The sequence below is a fragment of the Crocodylus porosus genome, unplaced genomic scaffold (genome assembly GCF_001723895.1).
Source record: "Crocodylus porosus isolate Cpor-Errol unplaced genomic scaffold, CroPor_comp1, whole genome shotgun sequence".
NCBI classification, from domain to species: Eukaryota; Metazoa; Chordata; order Crocodylia; family Crocodylidae; genus Crocodylus; species Crocodylus porosus.
In genome coordinates, this window is record NW_017728907.1 from 48,734,375 (window position 1) to 48,750,297 (window position 15,923).

Genomic DNA, 15,923 nt, shown 5'->3' on the forward strand with positions numbered 1-15,923 from the left:
ATGCTCATCCATGTCATGCCCCTGGTAGGCCGGCTATGGCTGGGACTGTCTACCCCGAGGGGTTCGCAGGCAGGGTTTCAGGCCCTCCCGCGCATCCTCCTGCACGAATTCCGCGCTAAGTCATGCGCCAGCAGGCGAGCGTGCCTGTTTGCGCAGCCTGGTCACGTGGCTCCCTAGGGGGCTGGGTGAGACTTGACCCAGCCCAGTTCCACTCAGCAGCCTCCTCCCACTCAGTGAGGGGTTAACCCCCTCCCACCACGGGCCTTGCTTGCGGGGGTCAGTGGGGGGCTCCACAGCTTCTGGGGAGTCTCTGGGGGGCTTTGGGGGAGCGGGAGCAAGGCGGGCTTTCACCTGCACATCTCTTGCTGCTCCAGAGCCTAACTGATTAGCTATGTCTATCACCAAACCACCAGAAGTACTCATGGTAACCTTGCAGCCTTTACCTCTGTTTTTGTTCCACACATTTTACTCAAGGTCACTAAAAATGATTTCGTACCTTGTGATATTTTCTCCCCTCTTCTAGCAAAACTGTAGTCAAGCAGATACAAATACCTCCTTTCAATAAGCAGCTTAAGGCCTTCTATAGCCTACACGTTTCACATAGTAGATCAATAAGCCTCGAGTCCGAAATGGTGCATATGATGGGATGGAGTGTGGATAGGACGGGAGCAAAGGTCTCCCACGTTCAGTTCTTTATCTCTAACACTACCCACCCCAGCCACAGAAAAAGCCTCAACAACATAAGGTTACTAAATAACCAGTGTTTATAAAAGCCTTCCTAATCCTCTCTACATAGAAGATTTCTTATTGTGCTATTCTGAATAAAGCTGGAGAAGAGACGTGGTTATAAGGAAGCTGGGTATTTCAGCAAGAAGAGTCAAGCTTTTCTATTGCTGGGCTGAGTGTGCTTCCTGCTATGTAAATCCCCTCTGGATTGCCCTGCATACAACAGTCCATTCCGCCTGGATGAAAGGGAAGGGCCAATATCTTACCATTGACTAGGCCTTCTCTTTAGGGACAGACAACAGCAGCGTGAAAGGCAGCAAGAGGACACCTTTTGCTGACCCTGAAACAGCAGGACCATGGCATACATGCTGGAGGACATAGTGAGACCTTCCCTTTCTACCCTATCCCTATGTGCAGGGCTTTGCCTCATCTTGGTGCTGCTAAAAGTGCTTCAGCTGTGTTGGAAGAAAAAAGAGCTCATCAAAGCTTTTGAGAGCTTCCCAGGCCCTCCCAGACACTGGCTATATGGCCACAACCACGAGGTAAGGAGAAGCTGGGGATCAAGCTGTATACATCCCGAGGGTCAGCTCTGATGAGCCGGTTGTGAGAGGGGAAGGAACAAGGCACAGGGAATCTGCTGGAAAGGACTTTCCTTTCATCTGAACTTGCAGTTGTGCAGTTACCATCAGATTTAGGCATATTGTTTAGCGCAGAAAAAGAAGAGGTTGTCCTTGTTTTTGGCTCCTTTAAAAAATGTTGAGAGTCCTACCAGTTTAAGGAGGGCTGCTAAAAGCTAAACACAAGCTTAAATGCTTTCCATGGTCAGGGCCTTGGTGGTGGAACAAGTCATGTGGAAAGCCTTTTTCCCTTTGTTAAAAGTGCATGCCTTTCACGTCCACTCCTTGCACTCAGCTGGGTTGGGATGGGTGAGGGTGAAAGGAGACTTGGAACAAGACCCAAGTCAGAGTAGCCTGGGGTTTACATGGACTCATAGGAAGTGAAGGTTGGAAGAGACCTCAGGAGGTCACATCTAGTTCAAGCCCCCTGCTCCAAGCAGGACCAGCCCCAACTACATCATCCCAGCCAAGGCTTTGCTAGCCAAGTCTTCAAAACCTTCAAGGATGGACAGTCTACCACCTCTCTGGGTAACCTATTCCAAGATTACTAGAAATGGGCAATCCATTCTAGCTGTCCCGTTTCAGGACAACTAGAACACAGCACTGCCCTGGATATATATTCATTCTGACCAGGAGCCAGGAGAGCCTGGATAAAGGCTGGAAATGTGTTTTGTTTGCTACCAGGAGGAAATCGTGCAGGGAGAATACTTGCAGCTTTATGCCCTCTTTGAACTGCTGGTATGACACAGCTTCCAGCCAATTTGGAGCCAGCATAGTGTCTCATCACTCACTGGGTGTGCAGATTCCTTCCATGCAAGTCCATTCCACTTTCTCTCCATCTTCTGTGAAGGGGGCTAGAAGGACTTGTGGGGATTTTCCATGTTGTGGTGAATTTCACCCCCATCTCTCTTATATATGTCCCTTGTGCTCCAAGCTCTTCCTTTCTCTTTCAACCTTGATTTCAGATCCCTCAAGGTGAAGAATTAAGCAAGTTGTTGGTTTGGTCTGAAAAATACTCCCATGCCTTCACCAGATGGTTTATGGGGTTCATACCTACCTTGATAATCAGCGATCCCGATTATGCCAAAATTGTGTTTGGCCGAGGAGGTAAGAACATTGCATCTTGTTTCAGGCAAAAAAAAAAAAAATATCTATCAGCAGATTCTTCCTCAGTACAAGTGTCTAATGATATTTCCACTGAGAGTAATCAGGACTCTTCTCCCTGCTTGGATCTTCAATTAATTTCTGTTGTTCCCTCCATTATGCCCCTTCCCAAACCCTGAGCTCTCCAAATCTCTTTTGGGGTTTCACCCCTACATAGTATATAAATGTTTCCCAGGGAAGTTATTGAGATAAGCCCTAGTGAGCATTTCAAACCTTCTCTCCTTCTCCTTTTCCTAGTTTTGGAAGCTACAGTGAGAATAATGAAGCCCATTCTACAGCTATAATGAACAAGTCCCCATTATGTTAAATATTATACAAAGACCTTGTCAGTGATAGTCTTTGCCCTCAATGAATGTGTCTTCTGGTATATTTACAAATTCCTCCTTTTACGGAGCATCTACACATGTGCTTTACTGTAGAGTAGGCTAATTTGCTCCACAGTAAAGCATCACCATCGACACGTGCCCTACCATTAGGCTGAAGTAGACTAACTTTGCCGTCAGATAATTCCATCAGGCACAGGTACTAGCTGATGGCAGAGTAAATTAGTTCAAGTAAACACACATGTAGATGGTGATGCCTGGATTAGTTTACTTCGGTGAAAGTTGCACTGGAGTATACCAAGTCACAGTATTTGCATGTATAGATGCACTCTTAGGGTGGGAAAGCATAGGAAAGGGGAGATTTTTGCCATATGCTCCAAATATGCTCTGAACCCTGGCTACCCAAAACTTGAGTAAGTACATGATCCCAGAAAAACAGAACTACCCTGCTGGTTTTCTGTTAAAAAAAATAGCTGGGACCTGGTACATTAATGCCTTTAGAGATCTGGCTCAAGGTCTTCATCTGGCAATGACATCTCTACTGTGTTGTTTCACTGTGTTCATATATTTTAACCTTTAACACTGTGCTTTTGCTTCTTGTGTTGAAAATTACAGATCCAAAGTCTGATCTAGCCTACAAGTTCATTGTTCCCTGGATTGGTACGTAGACTCATGCTTTACCCCACCATGAAGCCAGCAAATAGATGATGGACCAGGACCACTCTATGACTTTAACCATAAACCCTAAGCATCAGCTTTCAACCTAATTTGTTTTGTTTGCGTCATTGGCTCACGGCATGTTTTATGTTCTTGTCCTGTAGTTTCATGTATTTGATTCCTATTTATTTAAAAAGCCAGTGAAGATAGCGTTTCCCAATGGAAAGCTCTGGAAGACTACATATTAAACATAGGAATTAATACAGGCCAGTCCTCCTTAATCCAAAATCCTACTCCAACAGCAGATTATAGATGAGATTTCACAACCAATTCAGGATAAACGTTGGGCAAGGTAAATGTTTACCACTCTTATATAAATCAGCCTCACTGTTTTCCAGCTCCCCACTTGGTGACACCATTATACCCTACCTGGAGTTTAATGGAGCTGACTGGCAGCACTATTTGGGTTTCAAGATTATTGCCTTAAGTGATGCATGTTGAAAAAAAAAAGATCAGCTTAACTCAGAGCCTAGATTGACAAAGTGCTCCATGAAAGTGCACTATTGACATATTTATACAAAGTCTGGACATCTGAAAACCAAAAACAGGCGAGACGGGGAAAAAATTAAATTAAATATTTAAGGGTTTCTACATTCTTTTAAATACATTAGCATTAAAAGAGACCCAATTCCATTACCAATTTCTCTTCCTACAAAACCCTGAATTTTGGCCAGTCACTAGAGACAAAGGACATAATGATACAGATGCTATGAAAATTAATAAGATTAACTCATATTTTGGGTGAAGTATATGACCATCTCTTTATTATTTCTTTTCCTCCAGGAAAAGGATTATTGGTTTTACATGGGCCAAAGTGGTTCAGGCATCGGAGGCTGCTGACTCCAGCATTTCATTATGAGATATTGAAACCTTACGTGTCATTGATTTCAGATTCTGCCAAAGTGATGCTGGTAGGAATGGTCACAATTGTTGTATGCATTTCAGCTATAGAGGTAGGACAGTGACTGGATCTGGAACAGAAGGGAAGGAACTGGAGTGAGATGTTACATGGACCTTCTTTCCCAGAAATTTACTACAGCCATGTTAGTAAAAGGCCAAGATCCCCATATGGTGTAAAAATCACCAAAGCTCCTTTGAAGTTGGCTGAGCTACAACAATTTATTTCAGCCAAGGGTAGACCCAATGTATTGTCTTTCATCTGGTAAAATAGATAGGAATAAAATCAGAATATAATATTTTTCATCCCAGTAGTGGTGAACTGTAACAGAGCAGCTTTAGTGCTCCATCACTAAGGGCTAGACCAGGAAGATGGCAGGTGCCTGACTAGGGCAGCCATTTAGTGATCAGCTCCCTGGGGCAGAGGGAGAAGTTTGAGATCCACCAGCAGAGAAGAAACATCTCCCTGCTGAGCTCTGGCTCCAGGAACACCCTGGAGGTAAGGATGAGGCTTTGGGGAAGGAGGGGGCCTCAGTGGGAGGGAAAGGCACGTGAGTCCCTGGGGTTGTAAGACCCCAAGCCCCAGAAGGGGGCAGGAAGATCCCCAAGGGAGGGGCCTGTGGCTAAAGTCAGCTTAGTGTTAGGTAAGGACCATCACCTACAGATACGCTACAACAAGCGCCCAAAGGGTTGCAGGGTGGGAATCACCCGGAGTGTTATGGAAGCAAATGGCTTGAAGGCCACTCAGGAGGAACAGGGAAGGTTGGTATGAATGAGGCCCTGTGAGAGGGGGGGCAGAATGAATGTGAGAGGCCCAGCATAAGGCAGTTTGACTTGGCTTCTGGCCAGAGCACTTATAACTATGGATGCAATCTGTGAAGCATTGGCTATGGTTTAAGGGAGGTTCAGAGCCGTGGATAGCACCCCCCTAGCATCAGGCAATAGAATGGGCAGCCCACCACATTATATCACCCACCAGTTATTATACCGTCAAAGTCACGGCAGGCGAGACTGGAGCAGTCTGCCCTACGTAAACAGGTGGGCCAACCTAAGTCCTGGCCCCAGAAGTGACACCCGTCACGTGAAACATGGAAAAAGAAATCTGTGGAATATGTTGCCCCCAAGGTAAGGGTAAGAAAGCAAACTATATTGAAGATAGAGGGAGTCAGAGCCAAACACAAGCAGGGAGACTGAGAAACAAGAGTAGAGAAGGGAAGATGAAGAGAAAACAAGTTAAACAAGAGGTATATACACGCTTAAAGAACGTATGTATTGTACTAACTTTTTCTAGATCAATTTTTGGTGACAGTACTTCTATCTCAAATTTTCTTAAACCAAAAGCCATCAAATTCATACTTCACATGTCTGATCATGATGAAGATAAAGTCTGTGGGCAATTTATCCTTCACTGAATAGAGTGGGTATGTTCTAACCAAACAGTCCTCTCTTGCCATTTAATTAGTAAAAACCTTAACTTGCAATAATTGGTTTCTAACATTGGCAAGAGAAAAAGAAATCAAGTAATTTATTCATTACCAAAGGACTGAGGAAAGAGTAAACATGTTCTTCAGCACAACTGGAACGCAAGAAAATGTGACATGCTATAAGGATCTGATATCCCTTTACATTGACAGGTGTATGGCTGATTATAGTTAATTATGAAATTCGCTAGGATGACTCAAACAGGTAGAACGCATATTAACATTTCCAGCAGTGTCTTCTGGGTTTTAGGTACACCTATAGCAGTAAAGACTATAGAAAATCTGAATGGCATTAAGCAAGAATTAGTGCATATGGGTTTCCCCTCTTTCCTTCTTAGTCACCCAATTTGGACATGTTTCCTTAAGTTAATGGGTTGGATTAGTTTCCTTTTAGAAATTACCACATTTTATCAGGAAAAAACCTCAAAAATAGAGGGGTGGGCCCGAGTCAGTCTCCAGATATGGTTCCAACTTTCCCTTATTTTAGGGAAATTTACTTTGGGTTTTGGTTCAGGCCCAAAACTATGAAGTCTGCCTTCAAGCATGGATCTGACCTATGACCAAGCACCATCTCCAGTTGTAAATGAATAGTTTTATAACCCGATTTGACAAGGAAATACTGATCCCTGTCAGCATTTTACTTTTTAGATCAGATGCTTTCCTTGCGTGCCAGCATATAAATTATTGATGTGAACTTGGGAGGGTGCAGATCAGAGAGGCAGGAAAAGCCCATTGAATGGGTTGTCTTTACTCAGGAAAGACTTTTCTGGAATTGTCTTTCCAGAAGGACTCCTCATCTCTGCCTCTCTTCCTCTAGGATAAATGGGAAAAGCTGATCACACAGAATAAGTCAGTGGAGCTTTTTGAACACGTCAGTTTGATGGCTCTGGACAGCATCATGAAATGCGCCTTCAGTTGTCATAGCAACTGCCAGATCAACACGTTAGTATGGGGTCCTTTCAAAACCTGCTGAAAATGTTCCCATTTCCCATTACCATATTATCCTCACTGATATATTATCCAATTCTGACTTGTTCTGCAGTGACTTGGACTATTACATCAAAGCTGTGTATGACCTGACCTACCTGGTGTTCCATAGAATGAGGTTTTTCCTGCCTAGAAGTGACTTCCTTTACCAAATCAATCCCCAGGGACGCCGCTTCCACAAGGCTTGTAAGCTAGCACATCTCCATACAGGTATTTACTGTTGTCCTCCTTTCCATCTTCTCTTGAATGCAGGATGTCTCACCTGGTGCAATTCATCCTGGTGGAAGGGAAAGATAATTAAGTTGGAGCCTGGGGCTGGGGTCAATTCAAGGGGGTCCTAGTATGATCCCCTCCTCCCAGGAGTCTTTGCCACAGACAATAGAAACACTAGCGGCTGCCATTTAAGTGAGGAGAGCCAGGGCAGGCAAGACTCCTCTCCCCAGACCCTTGCTCTCCATTGCTCAGCATAATTTCCACCCTCTCTGGGTGCTTAAAGATCGTGCTGTGCCCCTGAGATTAACTGCTGTTCCACAGTGATCTTGTCTGTTGCAGTCTATGAATGGAAGCTTCTCCTCCTTCAACGAAAAATAGTTTTCTAGGTCAGATAAAATACTAGGATTCAGATCTAGGCCAAATGCAACCCTGGTGGAACACCATTCCAGTTCAGCAGAGTCGTATCAAGGACAGAGCTGACCCTGGCATCTTTTTGTACTCTCTCTTATGCAGACAGTGTAATAAGAGAGAGAAAGAAGATGCTCCAAGATGAGAGAGAACTTGAAAAGATCAGGAAGAGGAGACACATGGATTTTCTCGACATTCTTCTCTGTGCCAAGGTGAGGATTCAAAAATATGTACATAAGCAGCCAAGAAATATTCTTGTGTCTTACTCCATGTCAGCATCAACCATCTGCCTATTCTTGACAATAACTTCCTTATCCCTTACTACTTTCTTCCTCACATTGTTGGCCAATAGGTGGGTTGGAAGGGAAAGGAAGCGAAGCCGGAGGGGTGCATGCGACTTGCAGCATTCAGCAGATAAATTGCTTTGGGAAAAAATGAATTTCTTCATCCCCACGAGTCTATTGTCATGAAACACATTAAGGGAACAGAGGCAGAGGCATCGAAGCACCAAAGGAAGAATGAGACTTTTTGGCATATCCCATGGAAAAATGGGGAGAGATTACGTTGACTGGTGTATGCAATATAAGGGGTGTACATCAGGATCTGGGGGAACACCTGTTCACCAGAGCACCCCAGGGGATGACATGTCCAGTCTAAAATGGTCTTGCAGGAGTTTGTGACTGTTGGACCTTAAGGAAAAAAACTTCTTTACTATCTGAGCCCCCAAGGCCTGAAATAGACTCCCCGCCCAGAGGTGTGCAAACACCTACTCTGGACTCTTTTAAGAAAGATTTGGGCACCTATCTTACTGGGATCCTTTGACCCTAGCTAACTTCCTGCCCCTGAGGCAGGGGGCTGGACTCAATCTTCCAAGGTCCCTTCCAACCCCAATGTCTATGAAATCTATTAAATCAATTTAGCTCCTTTTATTTCTTGGTGATTGCACCCTTCCATTGGGAGATGCCTCATTTTGTTTCTTCTTTTACCTTGTCATCTAACATGGAAGTAATCCTTGCTCAAAGTACACAGCTATTCTTGGCGTAGAAAAAAAAAGCATGGCAAGAACTCTTGTAGTGAGAAGAAGTTGGCATGTTAAAGTTAGTGTTCTTTGCAAGCTTTGCACCTGACATCTTAATGGATCCAAGTTGGATCAAAGCTCAACACCGATACTTGAGGGGGGTTGCCTGACTTAATTCCTGATGGACCTGACCTGACCTAAGGTAGATCAGGTTTTACTCCTTTACTGTCATTGCTGCTTGAACATAGATGAAATAGGAAATCAGGCCTGTCAACTTCACTAATGAATTTTTCACTCCAGAAAAGACCATGCAAATTTTCAGTGTTTTGATATGACTCATCTCCCTTCTTTCTCAGGATGAAAATGGAGTTGGATTATCTGATGAGGACCTACGTGCCGAGGTGGACACGTTCATGTTTGAGGGTCATGACACCACGGCCAGTGGGATCTCCTGGATGTTATACTGCATGGCTTTGTACCCAGAGCACCAGCAGAGATGCAGGGAAGAGATCCAGGAGATCCTGGGAGGCCGGGACACAGTTCAGTGGTAAGATCCAGCTCATTGTTCTACTAATGAGCAACATAAGGTAAATTTTGTCTAAGAAGGAAAAATCATGACCATTTCATAGCTTCTTCATTTAGAGAATACAACACCCATGACTGACAAGGAGATTGAGAGTCAGATCCAAACAAATTTTGGGTTAAAGGCTCTTCATCTCAGAGACATTACATTTTTCTCTCTCTCATTAAAATGCAGCTGCTTCTTTGGGATAGAAAGCTTAAATCTCTTGAAGTCACTGAAGGTATCATCAGGATACAGGGCAGCATTTGGCCTATCGATTATTTGGCCTATTTGATTATTTGGCCTATTATTTGGCAGGCATTTGGCCTATTTGATATATAAATGGGGGAAAGAAAAGAATCCAAAACAGTCTCTTGAAAAATGTAATCCCGAATAGCCAGAGCTGGCATTTTTAAACTTTCATTCAAGCACTTTAAAACGCATCCTGGTGAAGCATTTGGTTATTTTTTATTCACATTGTGGTAGAGCCTAAAAACCCTAGTCATAGACCAGGGGTCATTGTGTTGTGTTGTAGAAACACAAAACAAGCATGGCTTAAGTGCCAGAGAGCTTGCAGTTAGGAGAGTAAATGCAACGAGAGATGAAGAGTTTGTCTACACTGCCACATAAAGGCCTCTCCTAGACCTGACCACTAGGCTAAGTCTATCAACCATCAACATTAAAAACCTTTATGCTGAAGGCAAACTTCCTCTTAGCCTGTCTGTCCTATGCAGCATATTCAGAATTCCCCAGAGATAAAACCTGAGAACACAGGAAGTCTACCACCACCTGAATTCCTGCTCTTGGATATCCTGCTTCCTGTCTTGACCGCCAGTCATGAGAATAAAGCAGAAAAGTAACTCATGTGAGGATGAATTCCTAGCAAAACTTGCGTTTGGGACTCTGTCGCAGGAACATAATATAGATTGGGAGTAGGGTATGTGTCTAGAGATAAGGTTGAGCCTAAATAGCACTATAACTCTAAGCAATGTCCAGTTCTGGCAGGATGTCTGTACCAGAAGTGGTTACAAACCCCATAATTAATAATTCAGCATTAAGCTTTGGTTCCAAGATCACTTTCTTCATCTTTAAATGATAAAAATGTAGTATGACTGGCTGAGGCCAGATGCTTCTGGCTGGTATTTTTGTCATGGAAGGTGCTGCCCCATTTGCAGTTTCTACCTGTGGTTGCTTTCAGGGAGGACCTTGGTAAGATGACTTACACCACTATGTGCATCAAGGAGATCCTGCGCTTGTACCCGCCAGTCTCTGGGGTGTCCCGACAGCTCAGCAAACCCATCACATTTAACGATGGCCGGAGCTTACCAGAAGGTTTGTCTGCTCATTTTGCACTCGGGGGCATAACTATCTTGCACCACCATCCTGAACACCCCCATGGAAATGATCCTTTGCCCTTGAACACATCTTGTTCCAAAGAGATGGCATAGGGCTCTCATGCAATTGAAGGGGAAGAGCTCATCAAGCAGCTTGTGGTGCTCAAGGGTTTCATTATGTGTCCATTATCATTTACAATGTGACTCTTGGATGGGGTGAGGGAGAGCACCCTTGATCCACCACCGATAGTTGCCACAGGGTTTCTTGGATTCAGTGCTACCTAACTGGTGGCCTATGGGCTTCATGTGTGGCTCATCCGGGTGTGCCTCCACTGGTACAGCCATGTAAGTCAACGTGGTGCTGGGAGGGTGAGGGAATGTGGCCCATACAGTGTGGCGGAGGGAGAGAGCCAACATGGTGCTGTGGATGTGCACAGCCCCGCAACGTGTGTTCGCCAGGCCCGGGGCCTCAGGCCACTCAGAAGTTGGACATCCCTAGAGTAGACCACAGCTCTTTGTTTCCCTTTGGCTAGTGTCTGATTAACTCTCCCTGGTTGTCTCCTGCCCACTCAACAGTGAGGGAGAGAAGCCAACTTCCTTTCTTCCACCAACTCCACTAGTAAAAGTTTTACCTGGGGCAGATGAGTTTCTTGGCTTTCTTTGCGTTTGCTCCCCCAGGCTCCAAGTGCAGTCCTTCCCAATGCTCAGGTGCTTTTATCCAACCTCTTAACCATTCCTCCATGGAAAGAGAGACTCAGACCTCTGCAAAAATCACCTGCTCCTGGATTACACTGTATTGCATTGTCAAGCATGCACTTGGAACAAAGGCCTTGATTCAAAGCCCATGAAGAGGCAACAGGCTTCTTCTTGTGAACTTCAACACAGTTTGGATCAATTTGGTAGGGACCAACCTCCACACAATGATTGGCTGCTAGGTGTGAACATAAAAGCTCCCGATAATCAGATGCAACAAATAAAGACAATGATGTCACAAATTGCCTCCCCCTGTGTTCTAGGGCAGAATACACAAGTGCACAATTGTGCAAATCAAGGAAAATCTGGCTCCAAAATTATAACAATCTTCAGGAAGGTCACAAGCATTGACCTCCCCCCCCGCGGCTGCTGTGGTTCCTCATGCTCACACACCAATTAAGCGATGCATTAACATACCCAAATGACTTTGAAGCTGAACATACACACACAGCTAATGGGGAGTTTCACCAGTTCTAGCAAGTCTTCCATCAGCACTCCCCTTGGCCATTTCACCAGCGATGCACAACTCAGAACTGAATCCAGTTCAAATTTATTTGTTTAAAAAACTTGCATTTTCTCTTCATCTGCCCCATCCTGCAAGCAAAAAGTATTAAAACACCTCTGTTGCTTCCGGAGCTACCACATGAAGCAGCAATGCAAAGCTTGTAGGCTTTCATGGACTGAAAAAAAAAAAACCAAACAACAAGTAGGGCTGGAAGGGAGGTCATCTAGTCTAAGTCCCTGCTCAAGGCAAGACCATCCCTGACTAAACCAGCCCAGCCAAGTTTTTTTCTAGCCTGCTCTTAAAAACATCCAAGGATAGAGATTCTACAGCCTCTCTCAAAAGTCTCTTCCAATGCTTAACCAGCTTCATAATGAGATTTCTTCCCCTCACCTCTTCAGGAAGTAAAAGCTAGCGAGCTAGAACGATACACCAGTGCCAGGTATAGAGGTTACTAAGCCATTATTACATAGTCCTGTATAATACCAGTTTGCTCTGTGACATCCCAAGCCTCTTTCTTGCAGGGTCAGTGGTTACAGTGAGCATTTATGCCCTCCATAGGAACCGGAGCGTGTGGAAAGATCCTGAGGTACTTTGGCCTTTACTAAAGTAAGGGAAAGCTGATCCAACTGTTTAGACAAAAAAACTGTGTTTCAGGATAGCTGGGAACCAGCTTTGACACTTTCTTCCTTCAAAATACTTCTTACCAAAAATCATTTGGACTTAAATAGGGGTGTGTTTGCATCAGACTCAAAATGGTATCTGTGCAGAACAAGATGCAATGCAACTTTAAAGGATGAGCTGGCCCTAACGATTCTGTATCTCTCACAGTGAAAGATGAGGATGTTTAAAATGGGTTGCACTGGCCATCTCCTCCTGTTTGATTGGCAATGTGGGTGGGATTAATGGGAGAGGGACAGTTCAAATAGCTTTCTAGACCCAACGAAAGGGTACTTTGAAGAAAGGGAGGCAGCACAGGGAAGAGAAAGCTGCAAAAGGAAGCTCTGGGAAACAGCACTTTCCTTCTGCAAGATTTAGCTCACCTTTCTAGTTAGCACATCCCAGCTCTCCTTTTGAGCATGGCTAACCAATCACTCAAAGAAGATCACAGCCACTTCCCATTGTGCTGTCCTAGAAGACTTGCCATGTTGGGGGCCCCTGTACCAGATACCCGTGTAACTCCTGCCAGAATTAGACCCTGTATCTGGCTGTGAACAGGCATCTTCTGCACAAGCTCCATGGGGAAATGCTGTGGCTTGCACCCTTCGTAAATCTAGAAACCTAGTGCATTTCTTGCTGGAGCCAAGCCAAGCCATGCTCTATTTGACAATTGCAAACCTTTGCAGCCTACCCTTAAAAAACCTCTCTCCCTGCAGGTGTTTGATCCCATGAGGTTTTTACCAGAGAACACCTCCCAGCGGCATTCGTATGCTTTCCTGCCCTTTGCAGCTGGAGCCAGGTGAGGAAGAGTTCAGGGACACCCTGAAGGGTTGGGATCCCTTCATTTCCATTTTGTGCAGGTGGGGGGAACCTCTCCCTTAGCCATCAGGAGTCTCATGGTGCTTTTCACAAGAGGGGAGCTGTTGTCTTAAATGCCAGCTGGACTAGTTGCATTGGTTTCCCTGAAGTTTCCTTCAGAGAGAAGCACCTCATCTTCATAGATTTCATTGACATTAGGGTTGGAAGGGACCTCAGAAGCTCAGAGTCCAGCCCCTGGCCCCAGGGGCAGGAAGTCCACTAGGGTCAAAGGATCCCAGCAAGATAGGCACTATAACTTCTGAACTATATAGGAACAGCTGCCATATTACTCTCCAAAGGCGGCTGCCCTTCAGTAATGAAAGAAACGCTTCCTATAAGACAAGCAAATCGTGCCGTGTATAAAGTCCCTCATTGGTAAAGAGGCTCCTCATGACAGGCACTGTGCATGCAGCAGAAGCATGAATCCCTGCACACACTGCTCCCCTGAGGCAGCACAACCTGTTGGCAAAGCATGTTAAACGCCAGGGGATCTTTGGGGAGGATGGTGCTCCCCCAAAAGCAAGAGCTCGGCTCAGGCTCATCAGTGTCACAGGGGCACTAGGGGTCCCCTGCCTGGAGAGAAATTAAGGAGAGCTGCCAATTATCAGGGCAGCTCAGGTGCCGGTTGCTGGGGCAACCAGGCAGGTCATGTGGCCAGAAGGGGGCAGGGCCGGGCCTTTATAAACAGCTCAGGCCAGAGCTTAGTGAGCAGTTCCCTTCTGGCAGCTGCAGGAGCAGGAGCTTTGTGGGAGAGCTGAGCAGGCCGAGTTGAGGGTTGCAGCCTGAACACGCTGACTGGCTGCAATGATGTGGGAGAGTGCAAGCCCTAAGGGAGGTATGGTTGGGAGCCAGGGTGGCTTGAAGTTTATGCTATGAGCCTAGAGGCTCCTTGTTGTTTATGTGGCAGCCGTTTGGCTTGTGGTTGAGTTGTTAGACCGGAGGACTGGGTGAGGCTGTAGGGGTGCGAGGAGGCCTCATGGGAACTCCCCAATAATTTGGGGGTTCCTGGTGCCCAGTGTGGGTGCAGTAAGCGGCACAGTGATTGGTGCTGGAGCTGGCGCTACGGGTGAACACCAGGGAGAGGTGTGATGTGGGGTGTTGTGACCCCAGCCCTGTAAGGAGGCAGTATTCTGCCCAGTGGGGTATATGACCCAGAAGAAGGGTCAGGGGCCAGGCATAGCTACGGGCCACCTGAGCCCCAAGCGCAGGAAGCGCATGAGCTAGGCCCGAGAAGGTGGGTCTGGGGGCCAGGTAAGGCTAAGGCCGCCTGAGCCCCAACCATGAGAAGCCCCGAGAGTGGGCAAGGAGCGCAGGCAACGCGGCATAGGCCCCTGAGGGGGGCAAGGAGCGTGGAGAGCGCAAGACAGGCCCCGGTTGGGAGTTGCCTGGGCGAGGCAAGCCCAGGGACCCTGATAGAGGGGCACAGGCTGCGTGACTAGCCCAGAGGCATCGGTAAAGGGGCACAGGTTATGTGGCAAGCCCAAAGGGTGCCGGTAAAGGGGCGTGGGTCACAGGACCAGCCCAGAGGTGCAGGTAAAGGGGCATCAGGTACATGACCGGCCCAGAGGGGTGCAAGTTGCACGAGCAGCCCAGGGGCGCCGGTGAAGGGGCGCCAGGCGCGTAATAAGTCTAGGAACACCTGAGAGGGGCGTCAGGGCATGACAAGCCCAGGGGTGCCAGGTGTATAGCAAGCCCAAGGGTGCCAGAGAGGGGCACCAGGGCATGACAAGCCCAGGGGTGCCAGAGAGGGCGCTAGAGGGTGAGGGACCTAATAACGTCCAGGGACAGCTGCGAGGCTTGGGGCGTGCTGAAGGGGAGGTAGAAGGCATGCATTGCCCATAAGGCAGGGGTGCATTGGGGCACCCCACTTGGAGCAGAGGAATAGCATCAGCAGTGTCCAGGGTGATAAAAGGCAGCCTCCCATATTGAACTTCATAACATCAAAGACGTGGTGGGTGAGTTGAGGATGCTGGATCACCGAATTGACACAGTAGGGGGTACTAGTAAGATCACGGCCACTCATAGGCCCCACTCCGTGACGATCAGCTTTCTCCTTCCTCTCCCCAGGAACTGCATCGGGCAGCAGTTTGCCATGAATGAGATGAAAGTGGCTCTCGCCCTGACCCTGCTGCGCTTTGAACTCTCCCCTGACCCGGCCAAGCCCCCCAAGCCGATGCCACAGCTCGTCCTCAAGTCCCAGAATGGGATACACCTGCTCTTAAGGAAACTTCCTTGATATCATGGAAAGCAGGGAGCATCACAGGGGCTTCTGCAACATCCACTCGTTACCAAGGGAGTGCAAGCAATCTGCTTGCTTAGATGCATACCCCTGTTCAACCAGCCCTGGTTATAATTTCTCCTTGACTACTCAGTGCCCGTTTTCTCCGTTGCCTCCCCAGAGATTGGGGGAAGCAGGTCTCGGGGGAAGAGAACACACATTCTGACCATGGCAATAAAAAAAAAAAAAAAAAGCCACAGACTCACTGCTTCCTGAGTAAGAAACTCCTTGCTCATCAGTGCAAGCAAATGTAGTCTTATACCCCAACTTGCATGCAAGTAAGGGCAGCAATTTCGGGCTCCTGCAGCCCCACACTGCACAAGCAGATCATCTCACACACCTGTTCTCCAACACAAACTGTAGAAGGAAGAATTCCTGTGAACTAACTCTTTCTCCATAGCACTTAAGTGAGCCTTTGATGCCCA

At 46.6% G+C, this 15,923-nt stretch overlaps 1 protein-coding gene across 2 annotated transcripts; it reads left to right on the plus strand.

Moving 5' to 3' along the window:
• The first annotated feature begins 805 nt into the window (after window positions 1-805).
• Window positions 806-15,699, plus strand: LOC109307446 (cytochrome P450 4B1-like). 2 transcript variants are annotated; one of them, XM_019531380.1, is made up of 12 exons: window positions 806-1,268; window positions 2,309-2,450; window positions 3,446-3,490; window positions 4,331-4,458; window positions 6,743-6,867; window positions 6,968-7,122; window positions 7,639-7,745; window positions 8,908-9,098; window positions 10,312-10,445; window positions 12,227-12,291; window positions 13,079-13,191; window positions 15,288-15,374. In XM_019531380.1, exons 1-11 carry the CDS (start codon window positions 1,083-1,085, stop codon window positions 13,163-13,165), a joined length of 1,365 nt encoding a protein of 454 aa, XP_019386925.1. In that variant the 5' UTR covers window positions 806-1,082; the 3' UTR covers window positions 13,166-13,191; window positions 15,288-15,374. The 2 variants fall into 2 exon arrangements, with proteins under 2 accessions (XP_019386925.1, XP_019386924.1); XM_019531379.1 differs by having other exon boundaries at window positions 807-1,268; window positions 13,079-13,161; window positions 15,288-15,699.
• Window positions 15,700-15,923: the final 224 nt, after the last annotated feature.

Excerpts from the sequence above, each read along its gene's own strand:
- LOC109307446 (XM_019531379.1), top strand. The coding sequence starts at position 1,083 with ATGGCATACATGCTGGAGGACATAGTGAGACCTTCCCTTTCTACCCTA. Across the intron at positions 3,491-4,330 it reads GTTCATTGTTCCCTGGATTG|GAAAAGGATTATTGGTTTTA; the intron begins GTACGTAGACTC and ends CTTTTCCTCCAG. Across the intron at positions 10,446-12,226 it reads TGGCCGGAGCTTACCAGAAG|GGTCAGTGGTTACAGTGAGC; the intron begins GTTTGTCTGCTC and ends TCTTTCTTGCAG.